This window comes from Equus quagga, chromosome 4, assembly GCF_021613505.1.
Source record: "Equus quagga isolate Etosha38 chromosome 4, UCLA_HA_Equagga_1.0, whole genome shotgun sequence".
Taxonomy (NCBI): domain Eukaryota; kingdom Metazoa; phylum Chordata; class Mammalia; order Perissodactyla; family Equidae; genus Equus; species Equus quagga.
The window spans coordinates 136,102,448-136,119,851 of record NC_060270.1 but is presented as its reverse complement, the minus strand read 5'-3'; the positions used below and the strand labels follow the sequence as shown (position 1 = coordinate 136,119,851).

At 44.1% G+C, this 17,404-nt stretch overlaps 1 protein-coding gene and 1 pseudogene across 2 annotated transcripts in view; both read right to left on the bottom strand.

Moving 5' to 3' along the window:
• Nucleotides 1-4,323: 4,323 nt before the first annotated feature.
• On the bottom strand, nt 4,324-5,136 carry LOC124237802 (inositol monophosphatase 1-like; annotated as a pseudogene).
• A 7,382-nt stretch (nt 5,137-12,518) lies between these two features.
• The window catches only part of CASP10 (caspase 10), a 31,549-nt gene continuing 26,663 nt past the window's right edge, over nt 12,519-17,404 (bottom strand). The window contains exons 8-9 of one of the 2 annotated variants that reach the window (XR_006888278.1): nt 15,332-16,296; nt 12,519-14,877 (exon numbers count right to left, since the gene is read on the bottom strand). Coding sequence is in view for 1 of the 2 variants with exons in the window: in XM_046659113.1 (XP_046515069.1) it covers nt 16,149-16,296 (148 nt within the window). In the remaining variant the exon portion in view is untranslated. Of the gene's footprint in view, nt 16,297-17,404 lie in introns of both variants that reach the window. The other variant, XM_046659113.1, reaches the window with a different exon arrangement.

Genomic DNA, 17,404 nt, shown 5'->3' with positions numbered 1-17,404 from the left:
AAAAACGAAATAAAAAGTGGTAGTTTTATTACTGTGTTTATTTGAAGCAATGATAAAAAAAGGAAAGCGTCCGCCTTGGCCTGTTCCCGCTGCCTTGAGAGGCCCGCCCGCTCCCATAGGATTCTTTCTGTCCCTCTTCTGTGTTGGTAAAACCATAGTGATTCTTGCTTGGCCACTTAACACCTGTGTGACCTTGGGCAAGTCACTTACAGCTCGGTGCCTCAGTTTCCTCATAGAGATATTAATAACTACTGCATTTGAGGGTTATTATGAAAATCAAGTAATATATGCAAAATGCTTAGAACAGTTCCTGGCATGCAGAGTAAATGCATATTAAGTGTGAATAAATGTCATTATAATATCTCTATCACATATACCAGTGATTGCTGGTGTATATATAGTGTCAATGAAAATAATCCATAACCAATCTATAAATGAAAATTTGGGTGAGTTTATTCTGAGCTTAAATCTTAGGATTATAACCCGGGAGAGTCTTTCCACAAAGGAACAGAGCACTCCAAAGAAGTGGGGGTACACAGCGTGGTTATATACCCTCAAAGAGGGTGTTTCACATATGATTGAAATGTCCCTCCCACAATAGTCACAAGATTGCCCTGTCGGCACAGCGCTTGATGGACACAGCAGGTAGTGGGTCTGCTATCTCAGAGGGTGTAGCAGGAGGCAAGTCTATTGTCTCGAGCTGGGCGGTCACAGGTGAGCGCAGCAATCGGTTTCTAGCCTAAGGAAAGATACTTAATCCTTCAGGAGATGCCAGCTTTGGGAGGGGGAGGGAAGTTGCAACTTTATCTCAAGGGCCTTTGCTCTTACCATAGGGAATCTCTAAAGCAGATATACAATGCGTGCTCAACAGCCACAGTCAGGCCCTTTTGGAAAGACAAGGTCAGGCCGAATTAGGTTTACACCAAATGGCTTCTTCATATACTCCAATATATCCTATTACTTGCCATTTTTATTTGTCAATAGTGTACATGTAGTCAGGGTATTGCCTCAGCTCCAAATCCACTCGCCGTCCTGCTTGGTGATATTGTAGCTACACCCTATAAAAATGTCTCCCTCATATATTTTGGAAATTAACCCCTTGTCGGATATATGATTTGCAAATATTTCTCCCAGTTGGTGGGCTGTCTTTTCCTTTTGTTGATGGTTTCCTTTACTGTACAGAAGCCTTCTAGTCTGATGTAGTCCCATTTGTACATGGATGGACCTTGAGGGTATTAAGCTAAGTGAAATAAGTCAGAGAAAGACAAACACCATGTGATTTCACTCATATGTGGAAGAAAAACAAACATGTGGATAAGGAGAAAAGATTGGTAGTTACCAGAGGGGAAGGCCAGGGTGGGGGTGAAGGGGCCAGGGGCACATATGTGTGGTGACAGATAAAAACTAGACTACTGGTGGTGAACACGATGCAGTCTAGACAGAAGCTGAAATACAATAACGTACACCTGAAATTTACACGATGTTATAAGCCAATATGACCTAAATAAAATAATTTTTGAACAATGTCTCCTTTGCCAGCTGGCACAAGTCTAGGCTTTGTTAGTGGAGGGCGCTGGAGGAACAGCGCAAGACCGAGCAGGGGCTCCTCCTCCCGCTTCAGGAAGGGCGCTTCTCTTCCTGCTCCTGAAGCGCAGCTGCCAGAGGCTTGCGGAAGACCTGTGGTGAGCACGCTCTAGAGAATTTTGTCCCCACCCCAGCGGGCAGCCCTCTGCTCACCAGCCCTGGCTTGCTGGCTGCAGACAAGCTCTGGCCCGTGACACCCCAGTGACCTTCCCCACCCCCAGTGGGCACAGCTGCAGCTTCTTCAGTTCTGATTCCCAGCCTTGGGGTGGGAGGGGTCTTCTGGATTTCTTCCTTCCTAGGACACTCTGCCTCAGCCCTTGAGTAGTTAACCTTCTTTTACTAGTTAATAATTCTTTCCTATTAAATTTTCCCTTTCAAATTACAGGTGGGGTTTCCACCTCTGACTGTACCCTAACTGAATGTATATGGTTTACAGCTTGCTTTCTTTTTACTTACCAAGATATATTGGATCTCTACATATTGTCCCTTCTTTTAACTCATTCTTTTAGTTCATTCTTCTAATTCATGCCAGATGTTTTATTGTATAACCTGTGAAATTTGTTTAGCCACTCCCCTATTTAAGGAAATGTGGCTAGTTTCCAAATTGGGGCTATTTTACACTGTGTAATACTGAAAGTGTGTTTCTGTGACCATGACTATTTCTAAAGGAAAAAATTCCTTGAAGAGGAATGAATTGCTCTGTCACAGAGTTGTGCAATTACATTTTTGAGAGATGTTTTGAAATTGCTCTCCCTAAAAGGCTGCACCAATTTATATTTCCAACAACAGCTTTTTTTCCTTTAACTTTTATTAATCCGAGGACTAGTATCTCATTGTTTTAGTTTGTTTTGTTCAATTACTACGAAGGTTGAACATCTTTTCATAAGTTCATTGTTCATTCTTATTTCTTCTTCTATGAAACACTTGTTCGTATGCTTTATTCATTTTGTAGTTGAACTGTTTCTCACTTTCTTTTTGATTCATAGAAATTCTTTCTTGGTTTATTCCTAAAAGTATGCTTAGTTTTACAAATTTTATTAGAGACGTCCATCCTTAGTTACTTACATAGCAAATATTTTCTCCTGATTCATTGCATGGCTTTTTTTCATTGTGGTAAAATATACATAACATGAAATTTGCCGTCGAAACCATTTTTAAGTGCACAGGTCAGTGGCATTAAGTGCATTCGCATTGCTGTGCCACCGTTACCACCATCCATCTCCAGAACTTTTTTCTTCCAAAACTTCATTGTCTGTCTCTTTTTTAAAATTATACTTTTTATTTAAAATTTTATTCATGATAATCTTAATTAAAATAAATTTAATTGCAAAAACAACCTGTCTTAAAACAGTATGAGATGTTTTTATGGCACATGACCAGCAGTGCAAATATAGTAATTATATATAAAAACTCAAATCTTAGCATCATATATATTGAATGTGTTGGATGTGCACAACGATAAAATAACCCCCAACCCTGAGGACTTGACAGTGCACTTTCATTTTATCAGATACAAGGCTCCCATGAGCCTAGGACAAAACATAATAGTCTGTTTACTGGTAAGCGACAAGGCTAAGCAATAAATGAATCTTTTAAAAATATCTATGAACCAGAACAATTTTCTTTTTGAGTTCAATACGCCAGAGACTATTAAGGAATATTTAAAGGCTGAATAGAATCCAGTGGCAATACAGTTAAACGAGAAGTCTGGGAAGAACAAACAGTTCACTATCAACAGTACAGCATACTCGCAGGTTGTGGGTTTCCTGTGACAACCACATCAGTCTGCACATCGTTGAAACATAAATATTGAATTCAGTAAAATGTTATACTGTATCTAATTATATCAGATGCCTGATGAGGATTCTTTTTTGAAACAGTTTCTTCGCTTTTACATAGGGACTTTAAAGGAATGCAAACTAATACTGTAATGCAGTGTTTTGAAAAATATATCAACTGCAGAAACGTCCACCATTAGGAATGATACCTGGTGTTATGGCAATGGAAATGGCACAGTAATATGAAATGTTACAGGAATGGTAACGTGAAATATGAAAAGGATGATGAGATGATTTTTACCTCAAAACCTGAAGTGAAAATACAGAACAGTGTGCTCACTACTTTATCTGTTGTAACTAAGAACTGCGACCTGCAAACCAGTCACTCTTTCAGTGCTTATTTTTGGATTGCCTATGTTTGACAAGGACTGCGCTAAGTGCTACACGCATGAATACACTGCTACCGATGTGCTACCGATGAGGACAACAGCATTCTCTGCAGACAAAGAAACCTCGGGCTGGGAAACACTCGTTCTATTCTTACAAATTTAATTAAGTATGGCTTTTGGAACTAAAGAGAAAATTTTTTCCAAAAAGTTAACTTTCTAATTAAGAATGCTTATGTGTATAAATAGTAAGTCAAAATTTCAGAAGCTCATATATACCTAGAAACTCTACGTTGCTAACTATCTCAGTTGATATAATGATCTCATCAACTGCCTGTGTATTTTTCCTGAAGTACATTCTTATGTGCAAAATTTTTTAAAACAATAAAACAAACATTTCATCTATTCTTTCATACCTAGTCTTAGTAAAATATGAAACAAATGGCAATTTTTTAATCTTGACATCAATGACAACTTAAACCAATTATATTATACATCTGAAATTGCCTAACACCATCAGTGTGTCAGCAAATCTGGGGAGACGCAACTGTGCTTGGACATATGAGGCTGTGTAGTTAATCTTCATCGTCTCTTTGAAAAGATAATATCTGAATTTCTTTGGCTAGCCTTTCTGCTAAACTTTCACTACTTGCAGCAATTATTCTTCGTGACATCAAACCAAATGGACCACCGATTACATCCATGAGTACTCCACCAGCTTCGGTAACAATGATGCCAGCTCCTGCCATGTCCCAGCAGTGAACTCCCATTTCATAATACGCATCCACAGCTCCAGCTGCCACAAGGCACATATTAACAGCTGCTGTTCCAACCCCTCAGATCCCATGAATGGGAATGCAAAGAAGCTTTTCCATATTAGAAAGAATAATACTTACAGTCTCGGGTGTTCCTGAAGGCCCCAACTCTGTCACCAAGCGTGATTTGACCTGCAGTTTTTGACCGTTACAGAAGGCACCTTTTCCCTTCCTGCCAGTGTACATCTTATATTCCACACAACTGTACACAACCCCAAATTCCATCTTTTTATTTACAACAAAGTCAATCAAAACAGCTACAAAAGGAAATCTATGTACAAAGCTGGTTGTCCCATAGATAGGGTCAATGATCCATGTAGGGTTGTCGGTTAAGACACTTTTTTCCCCAGCTGCCACAGATTCCTCACCAATGAAACTGTGAGAAGGGTATTTTTCCTTTATAGAAGAGATAGGCATTTTTTCAACTTTTTGGTCAGTAGCAGTTACCAAATCAGTTGGAGAACTTTTAATCATAACATTCATTTCATTTTTCAGGGCGTCACGAACCACCTCTCCAGCTTGTCTTGCTAGTGTTACTGCATAATCCATGCATTCCTGCCAAGGGCCAGCCATCTTCTGAATGGACTCGGCATTGCCTGTGTTTTAATGCAGTTTTCATGTCTTTGATTATACAGAAGTTTTACGTTTTTAAGTAGTCAAATTTATCAATCTTTTCCTTTATGACTTCTGGCTTTTATGTCTTGCTTAGGGAAACTGTCTCTGGTCTTTTATTTCCTATATCTCTTTTAATTCCTTTATAGTTTTGTTTCAACACTCATATCTTTAAACCTTTTGGAATTTTTGTGTATGTGTGCATAGTCTGAGGTAGGCATCTAACTTTGTTTACTTGCAAGTGGAGAGCCAATTGTCCTAACGGCATTTTTAAAATTTATCCATCCTTTCTTGATTATTTTGTTACATCGCTTTTGCCAGAAAGTACCTTTCTTCTCTCCCCAACCAGATTCTAATTTCCTAGAGGGCAGGGACGTTTCTTGCATCCATGTTTTCTAACTGCTGACACCTGGCAGCGCTCAGGACGTGTTGGTTGATGGTGTGGCTGATAGGAAAGCTGAACGAGAACTAGCACATTTTCAGTGTGGCAAAGCTGCAGATGTCAGAACTCAGAGCTGAGAAAAAATAGAGCTGCTCTCCACTTTTCATGAATGGACGGTTGTGGTTTGTGTTGTGTTTTAATTACTGAACAATCCTGGCTCACCCCTTTTTCTTAGGCCAGAGTGTAGGAAACAAAAGATGGGTAAGATCTTGTGTCTGCCCTTCTGGAGTTTGTGATCCCTGAACGCCCATCAAGAGGGTGCTGGTTAGATCACTGAGGACACGTACATACAACAGAACACTAGCAGTCAGGAAAAGGTTCCAGGAGGCCTGTATGTTCTCACGTAGCACAGTCACCGAGGTATGTGACGTTAGAAAACCACAGTGCAGAACAGTCTGCTAACGTGTGGGAGGGGGAGTGAGGGAAGGACACAGATACGTACACGCTTATAGAAGAATAAAATACCTCTGAAGGATATTCTAAACATTGGAAACCATAATTATCTCTGTGCTAAGAGCTGGAGCTTGAGGAACAGGGGTCAGTGTGAAATTTACTTCTCCCTGGTACCGTTTTGCACTGTTTAAATTTTTTACCACCTGCTTGTATTACATTTCCAAATAAAGAAAACAGAAATTTTTAAAAGATGTTTACAATAAGGTGAGGGAGAAAGACACATATACACGTGAAACAGAAGTATGAACAACAACAGAGTAAGGGAATGACAAGTTCATGAACTCCACGCCCCCAAGACTGACAGGTGGTGCTGGCAAGGGGCCAGCCTTATGGCTTCTTCAGGGCACTCGCTTTAGTACATTTCGGCTAACGCACCAGTGGGGGGACAGAGGCACGAGCTGTGACTGCAGCAGCCCCGCCTGTGCAGGGTGGCATCTGAGCAAAGGTGGCCCCGGGAAGGGAGGGCGCTGAGGTCTGAGAGTCTGTTCCCTGCTCCCACATGTGTTCTCCTCCCGACGCTGCATTAGTTTCATCGTCCTTCCCGGAAGCTATAACCTCTCACTGAACACAAAGAGCAAACGGGGGAGACTGGCTGGGAGGGCTCCTCACACACAGCAATCCCAGGCCTCAGGAGGCAGCGCCAGAGGCCTGAGGAAGTTGGACCAGCCTGACTCTTCTTCAGACACTGTGCTTCCACTTTCTGGTGGGATGGGTCATCTTTCTCGTAAGTAATTGAACTGCCTGTCTTAATCACAATCTTTAACTGGGCCAAGCCCATCTCACAGGCCTGAAACTGTTGATAAAACAGGCCTGGCCTGCTGTTTCAGGGTGGTAACTCAAGAAGAGGCCCAGCCCCCATCTCCAGGACTGAGGATGGGGTGCAAACTACCATGTGTAGGCCCACCCTCCGTCCCTCGGGAAAGGCCTCCACCGACAGAAAGGACAGGCCCCCGGGCGTGGAGGTCAGCCAGAGTTCCAGTCTGGTCCTCCCACTTCCTAGCAGTCTGACCTTATTGATCGCTTAGCCTCTGGGCCCTTGTTTCTGATCTATGAAATGGGAGCAGCAACACCTCTCTGTCACTGTCACAGAGTCCACATTGTCAGCGTCAGCAAGTGGCCGGACCCAAGGGCAGGAGTTGCTAATTTGGCAGCAGCAAGAAGCCCCTAGCCAAAACTGGCTCCCTGCCTCCTGGCACGCAGGGCAGTCAGAGCTGGGGATTCAGGAAGGCCTGAGGTTGGGCGGGGTGGAGGCTGGAGGAGCGTGGGGGATTCTTTCAAGTGGGGAAACGAGCAACGACTAGGAGGATGAGCTGTAGTACGGAGCTCGTGACCCTGCACTCTGGCAAAGGAGAAATGTCAACAGCAATGGGGTGGGAGTGGGGTCACACGGAGGAAGGCTGAGCCTGCACTGACCCCTGACTTACACTAATCCATCAGAACAGGTTCGAGGCGCTGGCAGGGAGGCACCACAAGGGGGTTTCCCACCTGCAGGCTTGCTTCCTGATGCAGACGAGGTATCAGGGTGGTTACTTTGCAACAAGGATGGCTCAGAGCAATAAAAAGTGAGTCAATGCCCCTTGGCAACGCTAATTACGTCACCGCCACAGAAACCACCACCACGAAAGATGCGGACAGGTAGTGGTTGAAGAAGGCCAGTCCTGGGGGCCCAGTGGTTAAGGTCCACACTCTCACACTCTCCCCACCCCCCCCCCACCCGCGCCCTGGCTTGCTTCCGGTTCAGGGAACCGCCCCAGCACCCGTCTGTGGGCTCTCAGCGGTGTGGTTTGCTGTGGCAGCTGCGTGTTGCTCTGACGCTGAAAAGCTATACCAGCACTGTTTCAAATACGGGCAGGGTGGGGAGCACCGTCTGATAGAGCGCAGGAAGGGGAGAGGATGGCGCAAAAACGCAGCGAGGGCTTCCGCTCTCCTGTCCACAGGGGCGCTAGGATAGGAATCCACCCCGTGGGCACTAACAGCAACAAACTGGGTCGAAGAAACTTACTCTGCCCCAGTCAAGAGGTCGGAACCACCCTGCACCCCCTACCAGGCCAAGCACTCAACAGTCAACGACTAAGTCACCCTGTCTGGTGGCCATGTTACATCAGTCAGCAGGGACGAGGATTCTACAAGAAAGAGAAAACCCACAGATTCAGCACCCGGTTGAGGGAAGACCAGACCAGCGCAGGGAAGCGCCTGAGTAGTTCTGCCCTCTCGCCCCAAACCCCACGCACCCCAAAACAGCTTGTCTAAACTCCGTGTGTATCACCCCCACGCGTATCGCATACGTATGAATCCATAAGGAACATACAGTTTAGATGTGTTTTTAATGTTGTGTAAACTGTATCATATTGTATATATTCTGTCTGCTCAGCATTTTCTTTTTTAAGATTGGCCCTAAGCTAACGTCTGTTGCCAATCTTTCTCCTCCTCCCCCTCCTCCTCCCCTGCTCTCCCCCCTCCCCTCCTCTCCCCCTCCTCCTCCTCCTTCTTCTCCCCAAAGCCCCCCAGTACACAGCTGTATATTCTAGTTGTGGGTCCTTCCAGTTGTGGCATGTGGGATGCCGCCTCAGCATAGCCTGAGGAGTGGTGCCGTGTCCGCACCGGGGATCCGAACCACCAAAACCCTGGGCCACCAAAGCAGAGCACGTGAACATAACCACTCAACCATGGGGCCTGCCCCTGTGTTTCTTTTTTAAATAGAATTTTTATTTTATTTACCATTTTAAAGTGGATAGTTCCATGGCGTTTAGTACATGCACAACGTTCACATCTACCACCATCTTGTTCCAGAAAGCATGGTGCTCCTACAGGTATTGACTGAATCATATGAAACTGCTGATATCTGATGGTTCCTGACCTACAAGGATGGCAGTTTCATATGGTTCAACCAAATTACTCTGGTTCATCTCGTTTCACTGTCTGGTAGTATTCCTTCATGTGACGGTACCAAAATTCATCCCAGCTCCTATTGATGGGTATTTAGCTAGCTTCCTTTTTTTTCTTCTACAAACAATGCTGCTCTGAAAATTCTCTGCCACGTCTCCTAGTGCACGTGCAAGAGTTTCTTCTGTGTGGTAGACCCAGAAACGGCATGCTGGATCGTGCTGTGTGCAGGTCTTCAAAGTTTAGAGGTGGATATTGCCAATTGTTCACTAACGAGATTGTGTGAATTTGTGTTTCCTCAAGCAGCCTACTAGGCTTCCCTTTGCTCCTGTCCTCATCCATACTTGGTACCCACAGGTTTTTAAATGTTGTCAGTATGACGATATAAAAAGGGATCTCATTGTGGCTTTTCTTTTTGGAGTTGTCTGATTACTAAGGAGATTGATTATGTTTATTGCTCATTTGTATTCTTTTCTTTTAATTATTGGTTCAAGTTTTTCCCCATTGTTTAATTATTTTGTGGAATTGTAGAATATATATGTCAATTATATATGTGGCACATACCATTTCCCAGTTGTGGCTTATTCTTTAGTTTTTCAATGTTGTTTTTGACACTTTAAAGTAATCAAGAGGAGAAAGAGTGCTTCTGCTTAGATGAATTCACAAATGGCAGATCTGTAGTGGGTTGTTAAAGAAAAAGGTGGAGCTTTTCCAGAAATGTCTCTAACCTATTAGATTGAGATCATAGAAAATCCTTCCACAACATTCTGGGCTTAAGGTTACACTGCTCCCACTCAGTGTGACATTTTTCATGTTCTTTTGCACACATAGGGGCTTTGGGTGGTCTGGAAGGAGCTGGGGGTGGGAAGAGAAAGGGGCAGACACTCTGCACACCACGAAAATGAGAAATTCCAAGCTGACCTTTCGAGTCGTTTCGAAGAGGCAGTGGGAGAGCAGTTTATTAGATATTTATGTTTGTGCGCATGGTTTGTGGGCCTCTGATTTTACTGTTGCCCCAGGCTATGCAAATGTTGGACAGGCCTGAGGGATGGGTAAGAAGTGGGAAGATGAGATGGCATGTGGGGTCAAGGGGGATGTAGAGGGTGCTGTCTGTGCTCCAGAGAGACCTCCTGAACCTTTAATCCCCATCTGCCCCCCGCCCCACCCCGCAGCCTCCCCTACCCCTACCAGCTTGCCAGCTTGCAGGGGTTTTGCTTCTAAAGGCTCACATCTCTGTGTGAGGGGACTGTGATAGGAACTGCCCTCAACCACAAGAAGCGCCTGGAAGCTTAAGTTCCCCCACCTGGGGCAGCTCTTAGCCAAGGACGTGGAAGAGAAGAGAAGCCCAGCTCCTGCCAGCCAAGCTGAGATAACATGCGTGGCCTTGGCCTCACCAGCCTTCTCCCCTTCCCTGTCCTGCCTCCCTCTCCCTGCAGGTTTCTTCAGGGAGCGATTCCTGAACAAAACGCCTGCACAAGGGTCCTCCTCTCAGGGTCTGCTTCTGAGAGCCCGACAGAAGACAGGCATTTGGGGGTTTCTGTTTTGTTTTTTGTTTTGAAGGAGAAATTACAGCATGTTTTGGATGCCAAGGGGAGTGATCTGGGAGGGGGAAAGCTAACAGAGCAGGAGAGAGGAGGGGGGCTGCGGAGCGATGTCCTCAGGGAGCAGGATGGGTGGTCTCTGCACAAGGGGAGGAGGCACTGACTCTCAGGAGTAGCACAGACGCCTGACCCCTTGTTGACGGGGAAACAAAGCAGCAAACGACGGTTAGGGTGCAGGTGGGTCGGGACTCGGTGATGGAAGGTGGAAGCCTCTTCTGATCACTTCCTTTGGTGGAATGAGTGAGACCATCAAACAAAACGGAGGAGAGTGGAGGATGATAGAGTTCTGAGGAGAGAAAAGAAGGTGCAAAATAGTCTGAGAGAACAAAAGGGTGACATAACTAGGGAAATGTCACAGGATCGCCAGGAACCACTGAAAGCTTATCAGAGGTTTGTGGTCCTTGGTTTTAAAAGGAGAACAGTCTGCAACATTGTACGTTTTTCCACCAGCCACAACCAGGAATTCCAGTACAAACATGCAGTAAGCGGACGTCTGGGCGTAACCAGAGTTGGGATTCTGCCCCATAAGTAGGACTGATGGAAGGCAGGAGTGTTGGGTGGGTGCAAGAGAGTGAGTTTAATGATGACACATGGACTCTAGCTGTGTAAAGAGGGAGGAAGGGTGAGAGGGAGGTACACTGTTGACATTGGAAAGATGGCAGATAGGGTCAGTGGACCAAGTAGGGGCCCCAGTGGCACTGAAGACTGTTGGAGGGAGCGTCCTAGAGGAAGTGAGATGGAGTGCTAGCAGGTGGTTGTCAGGGAGGGGCATGCTTGAAATTGAGACTTGGGTGGACGTACAGACATTGGTAATGACAAAGTTTACTGGACGTGTGATTGCGAGAAGACGGAGGGTACGTTCATTTGAAGGGGGTAGGGAAGATCAGGGACAAATGCAGAGTGAGATAATGGGGAAGTGTACGCCAAAATGGAATTGGAAACGAAATAACTCTTCTTCTTTGTGTGTTCTTGTATTTCCCAAATATTCCACAATGTTCTTACGCAATAAGCAGGAAAAAAAAGTTAAGTAAAATCAAAGATATTACTCAATGAAAAATGGAAAAAAAAATCTCTTTATTTACTGGTAAGTCAATTATTACCATTTACAAGTATCCAGTCCACCAGGCTCACCAAGTTATTCCCAGTGTAGAATTGTACCAGTATTTCCAAGCATCTTACAGAATCATTTAAAATGAGACCAAATGAGAGATGTGAGTTTCACAGTGCATGTACTTTGTTTCAAGAAAACCTAGTTTAAAATACATATATATTTCTATTTGTTGTATTTGCATTTGCATTAAGACACCCTGAAATTATCTATGGGATGAGGGAGTGGGGGGACTGGGCATACAGTGGACAGAAACAGGAGCAAGACTTTTCCATATTTGCTTATCTTTGAACAATGTAAAGATATTACCTATTCAAAAATAAATGTAAAAAGTAAAAAATTAATACAATTTAAAATTTTTAATAGAAAACCCTTCTTTTAAAAATTCGTCTATGCAAAAGTTGTGTTAGGAAATGGCTGTTGGTATTGTCAGATGAGTCTTTCTTTAAACAGGGAATTTCTTCTAGTACTTTTTTAAATGTTTTCCTCAGAAATTTAGTTCCTGTTCAAAGACACAAACGTATGACTATATTGTTACCACATCCTTAAGAACAAACTGCAGACATTTGACAAGACCCAGAGACCCCCAGAAAAAAAGCTAAATAACTTGTCACATAAAATATATATCTCACCAGAGCAGAGGATAATTACACTGGTTTGGAATGGCTCCAGAGCGTAGAATGAGAACCAGTGGTTTTCAGTAGTTTCCAGGGAGTATGCTGTTGGCTGTGGGTTTGTCATATATGGGCTTTCTTATGTCAAGGTACTTTCCTTCTATCCCCATTTTGTTTAGAGTTTTTATCATAAATGGATGTTGCATCTTGTCAAATGCTTTCTCTGCATCCATTGAGATAAACATGTGATTTTTATTCTTCATTTTGTTAATGTGGTGTATCACATTGATTGATTTGTGGGTGTTGAACCATCCTTGCATCCCTGGGATAAAGGCAGATTTAAGTTCAACAGAGAAAAGAACAATTGAAACTGTTCAAGAGCGAAACCAGGTTGTAGGATTGCAAAGCAGGAGATACACAGGATTGCAAATCCTCCACTAACAGCTGTGAGACTTTGCTAAGTTGTTTAGCATTCTGAAGGCTGGATCACAGGGTCTCCGGGGTTCTTCTACACTCCCAAATCCATGACTCTGCATGTGGTGTGAGTTCCCTCTGCTGGAATGGCTAAGCAGAGGTGAGGGATGGTGGAGCAGGAGTCTGTCGTGGGGTGAGAGGATGGACTGGAGCAGGTTTCAAATAGATTAACCACTGGCACCTGATGATAAATCTGAGGCCCTCTAGCCATGGACTGTAACCCATGCTACATTAAAAAGGTCAGTGTAATGCTCACCACTTTCTGTGGGCACAGAAGTGTGGCAGTGCTCAGATATGAAGTGGTCATCCAGAAGAGCCAGGATGCACTCCTATTAATTTTTAAAGATCATTGCCAAGAAGGAATTACAACATTTAAAAATGAAGGTGGAGGACTCGTAGACCCTGAGAATAAATCCACAAATACCTGAGGGCCCAAGAATTCCAGGTCAAGAACAACTTGACCAGATCACTCAGAAAGTACCTGACCTGGGAGAGTTAGTGAATCGGATATGGCACACAAGTTATCCGTAAAATCAGGTGAATTTCTAATTTGGTTTACCTCACTGGAGACTTGATCATTGATAAAGGGCTGCCATCCAGCAGCATTCACCATCGTGTATACTGGTCAGTGGCTATTCTGAGTGGTCAGTGACAACAATGTACCAGTTGCTTATAGGTTTAAATTACCTGAGCCTTGGCAGAATATACCATATTGCTAAGAGAAATTCCTGTGGTGTCAAACCTGCACAGGATGCTCTGGTGACTAGTAGCTCTAATAATAACAAACGCCAGTAGTATCATTATTAAATAACTATTGTTTGCATAATACTCTACCATAGGTTTTTGTGTCCTTGATTTTGTTTGAGAGAAGACAAACTTTTGAGAAAGAAAGAAAACAAGGAAAAAAATAACTATGCCTCTTGTAGGTTGAGCAAAACCAGGCAAAACACACAGAAATCTTACTCAACCTGCCCATTTCATAAATGTCCGGACAGACAATTGCTGTAGCCACTGCAAAATGTCTGTGACCAGATCACCTCCTGTTGTTCTGGACACTAAGTTCACTCACTCACACACACAAACACACACATAAATACAAAGGACAAGTGTGTACACCCTCCACTTAGGGGAAATGAGCCACAGACAACTGCACTCCTGGCCTCTGCACAGATCCATGACTTGCAGGCATAAATGCTCAAAGTGCTTGCTGGAGGCCTCTGTGAAGGAAGTTCAGGGGAAGTTTCCTGATTCTAGAATGTAACCTTGAACAAGCACTACGTTCCAGCAAAACGGAAATATGAAACAGAACACAGGCCTAGGACTTAAACAGCAACCCCCAAATGTGTCTGATGAAGGAAAGTTCATCAGCAGGGTTTTTTCCAGCTGGACTCAGAAGCAAGAGCTGGCTTTGTTGCTGCCGGGACACTGTGACCCGTGAGGGAAGAACCAGTTCTTCACTCAGAGGATGTCAGTGCCTATTGCTAGTGTTGATTTGCAGCTAAAAGTCAGCCGGAATTAGATACAAAGGAACTTAAATTCTGCTATTTCCATTTAGGGTACTAACAGAAGACTGGGTCCCCTAAAGGCCTTCTGTGCACCTCACAATTAGATTTGAAGGGATATATATTCTCCTTAAAACTACCAACAGACAATATTTTCTCTATAGATATGGCTCAAAAAACTAGCTTGGTTTAGTGTCTCAGAGCAAGGGAGTCACAGGGCCAAATAGAAGCCCAGGGCTTCCATCTAGAGACCCTTTGCTCTTTCCTGGGTCCCCCACCGTCCTGCACTGCAGAGAAGGACGCCTGAATGTCCAGCTGGACAAAGATGGTAACCACGAGCTGTCAGCTTTGACTTGTATGAACAGTGGTTTGAAGATCATCCTGACGTGTGTATTAGATTTGTTCCTCGGTCAAGCTACATTCAAATCCACGTAATTACCAGCTACATTATAACACAGTTCTCATACCAAATTCACCATAAGTTAATTTGACTTTCACAGAAATAATTACAAAATCAGACATGACTGAGAGTTATTTTCCTTCCTTCCCTGACATCTTTCGCGAGGTCCGCATATCGACGGAGACATTCATCAAGTCCGGTCAAGGCCGTGACGTTGCAGTCCACCTAGGTGGGAAATAACACCCTGTAAACAATAGCTGGCTGGAGCACCGCAGCAGACCGCTTTGCCTCCTTGGCCTCCACTTCCTCGTCTATAAATGAGGAAACCACCAAGCTTTCAATCTTCCTTCTTCCAGGAATTCAAAAAGGAAAATTTCTCTTGAAATTGAAAAAAAAATTTCACATACATAAAAATATTCAAAACCTTCCATGCAGAGCCACCCCCTCCACAAGGCATAGCCAGACACCCCTCTGGCTAAGGAGGGGGCAGCAATCCCTGAACAGCTTCAGTCGCTCGGGCTGTCTCCCTCCCCATCCTTTGAGCCAGAGGAGCAGAGTGCAGGTTAGTGACAAGGCGGGGCTCTTGACTGCAGTCAGCACACTGCACCTGCCAACCCTGAGGACCCCTGGCCAAGAGAAAGATGCTGTACTGCAGATTGGGTGCTGATTCAACCCTCACCTGAAGCCAGTGCTACTCATTCGTGTCTCTTTAGGTGAAAGAGGCAATAACTTCCCTTCTTCGCTCTAATCCGGTTTGAGTTGGGTGTCCTGTCACTGGCAGCTGAAAGGTTCTGACCAACAAAGAATTTGACATCAGTTTGTAAAGTTTCTGCTCCCAGCGTAGCTGAAAGTGTGTCTCTTCACACTGAGCAATCATCTTCCTAGAGCCAACCCTGTTCTTACCCCAAGAGCACAGTTCCTGCAGGAGCACCTTCCTTACACGGAAGCAGGAAATGGGCATGGCATGGACCAAACTTTCTCCTCATAGAGATGCAGAAGCGAAGCCTTGGGAAGCGGAGAGCAGTGAGAGGTCAGCGAACCATGATCTTGTCGTCATCCAATGTCCAAAACAGGGCCACATTGAGGGGATACAGAATTCTAACCAGGGGTGGTCACATGGTGAGGACGTCTGAGCTTAGTCTAGGCTAAGAACCGTGGTTCTCAGAGCTAAAAGGAACCTTAAAATGTTCCTGGTCCCACCTTTTACTTCACAGATGCACAAACCGAGGCCAATTACTTTTTCTCAGGGTGGACAACTAAAGCCAAGACCGTGATCCAAGGCTTCAATAAGGAAAATTTTCCAACATTTAGACTCGTCAAAAAGAAAAAGAAAGCCCAGAATTAGCAGTGTAAGAAAATAGAGCATTTCCTATTACTAGAATGACAGGCCAGGCCAGCTCACCATTTGTCACCAATTCCTATGTTGGGCGGGAGGCTGAGGAGATGACCAAATGTTCCTTTCAAGTCTAAGAGTTGATGAAAATTCTCTCATCTAATCAAAGCTCTTTCTGTGGCACAGGGAACACTAGCTTTTTACGTAGTGTGAAAGCAGGCTGGGGCATCTGTTTCTTTTTCCCGTAAATGTCCACCTGTCGACTCACATCATCATTGACAGCAGTGAGGATGGATAAGATATCTTCACGTCTGCACTCAGAGAAGAAAAAATATTTTCAATCAGGAGACAGAAATCACATCCCAGGTCTTAGAATGAAGAGCCTAAAACATGTGGCTTCTTGCTATTCTAACATGCCAAGAGTCTAACTGGAATCCTGCCAAATATAAAGAAATACTTCTGAAATCAAAAAAGAAATGCTAAATTATATAAAAATTTTTGATTTTAGGGGCTGGCCCTGTGGCCGAGTGGTTAAGTTCGTGCGCTCCGCTGCAGGCAGCCCAGTGTTTCGTTAGTTCGAATCCTGGGCGTGGACATGGCACTGCTCATCAAACCACGCTGAGGCAGCGTCCCACATACCACAACTAGGAGGACCCACAACGAAGAATATACAACTATGTACTGGGGGCTTTGGGGAGAAAAAGGAAAAAATAAAATCTTTAAAAAAAAAATTTCAATTTTATATTCAGTGTTTAAGAACTTTATAACATTTTAATACACTTAGTCCACAAAGGAATTTTGAGTATAATTATTTTTCCATGTTCTTCCTTCAAGCTGGTGGATGGACAGATAAACAGAAAGAATAGACAGGTAGAATGCACGTGTGAAATGTGTACCAAGGGTGGCATGTACACAAGACTCATAAAACAAGGCAGAATGTGATCTACACCATATAAAAAGTAGCTCAAAGTTCCACTGCAAGTTCAAAGGAGAAAGATAGCACTTCTGGCTGGGAGGAGAAGAGAAGGCTGCAGAGAGGAGGAGATCTGAGCCTGGGCTTGCAGGATGTGGGGCATCTGCAGAATGTTCCAGGGGTGGGCAGTACATATCATTGGAAGCAAAGCACAGACTCTGGAGACAGAGCTCAAGTTAGAATCACGGCTCCCTCGCTCTCTGACTACGTGGCCTTGGGCAGGTGGCTTACCTCACTATGCCTCAGTTTTCTCAGCCCTAAAATGGGGACCGTAATGGTACTCATTTCAGGGATTGACGTGAGAATTAAATGAGCCACTTTACGTAAAGCTCTTAGAACGCTGGCTACATATTCCATCGACCATCATTTTTAGAATTATTAGTGTTACTCCTCCTCCTCATCACTGGTATTTTTCAGGTGGGAATGCAGGCCTTCCTGGTTCGTGC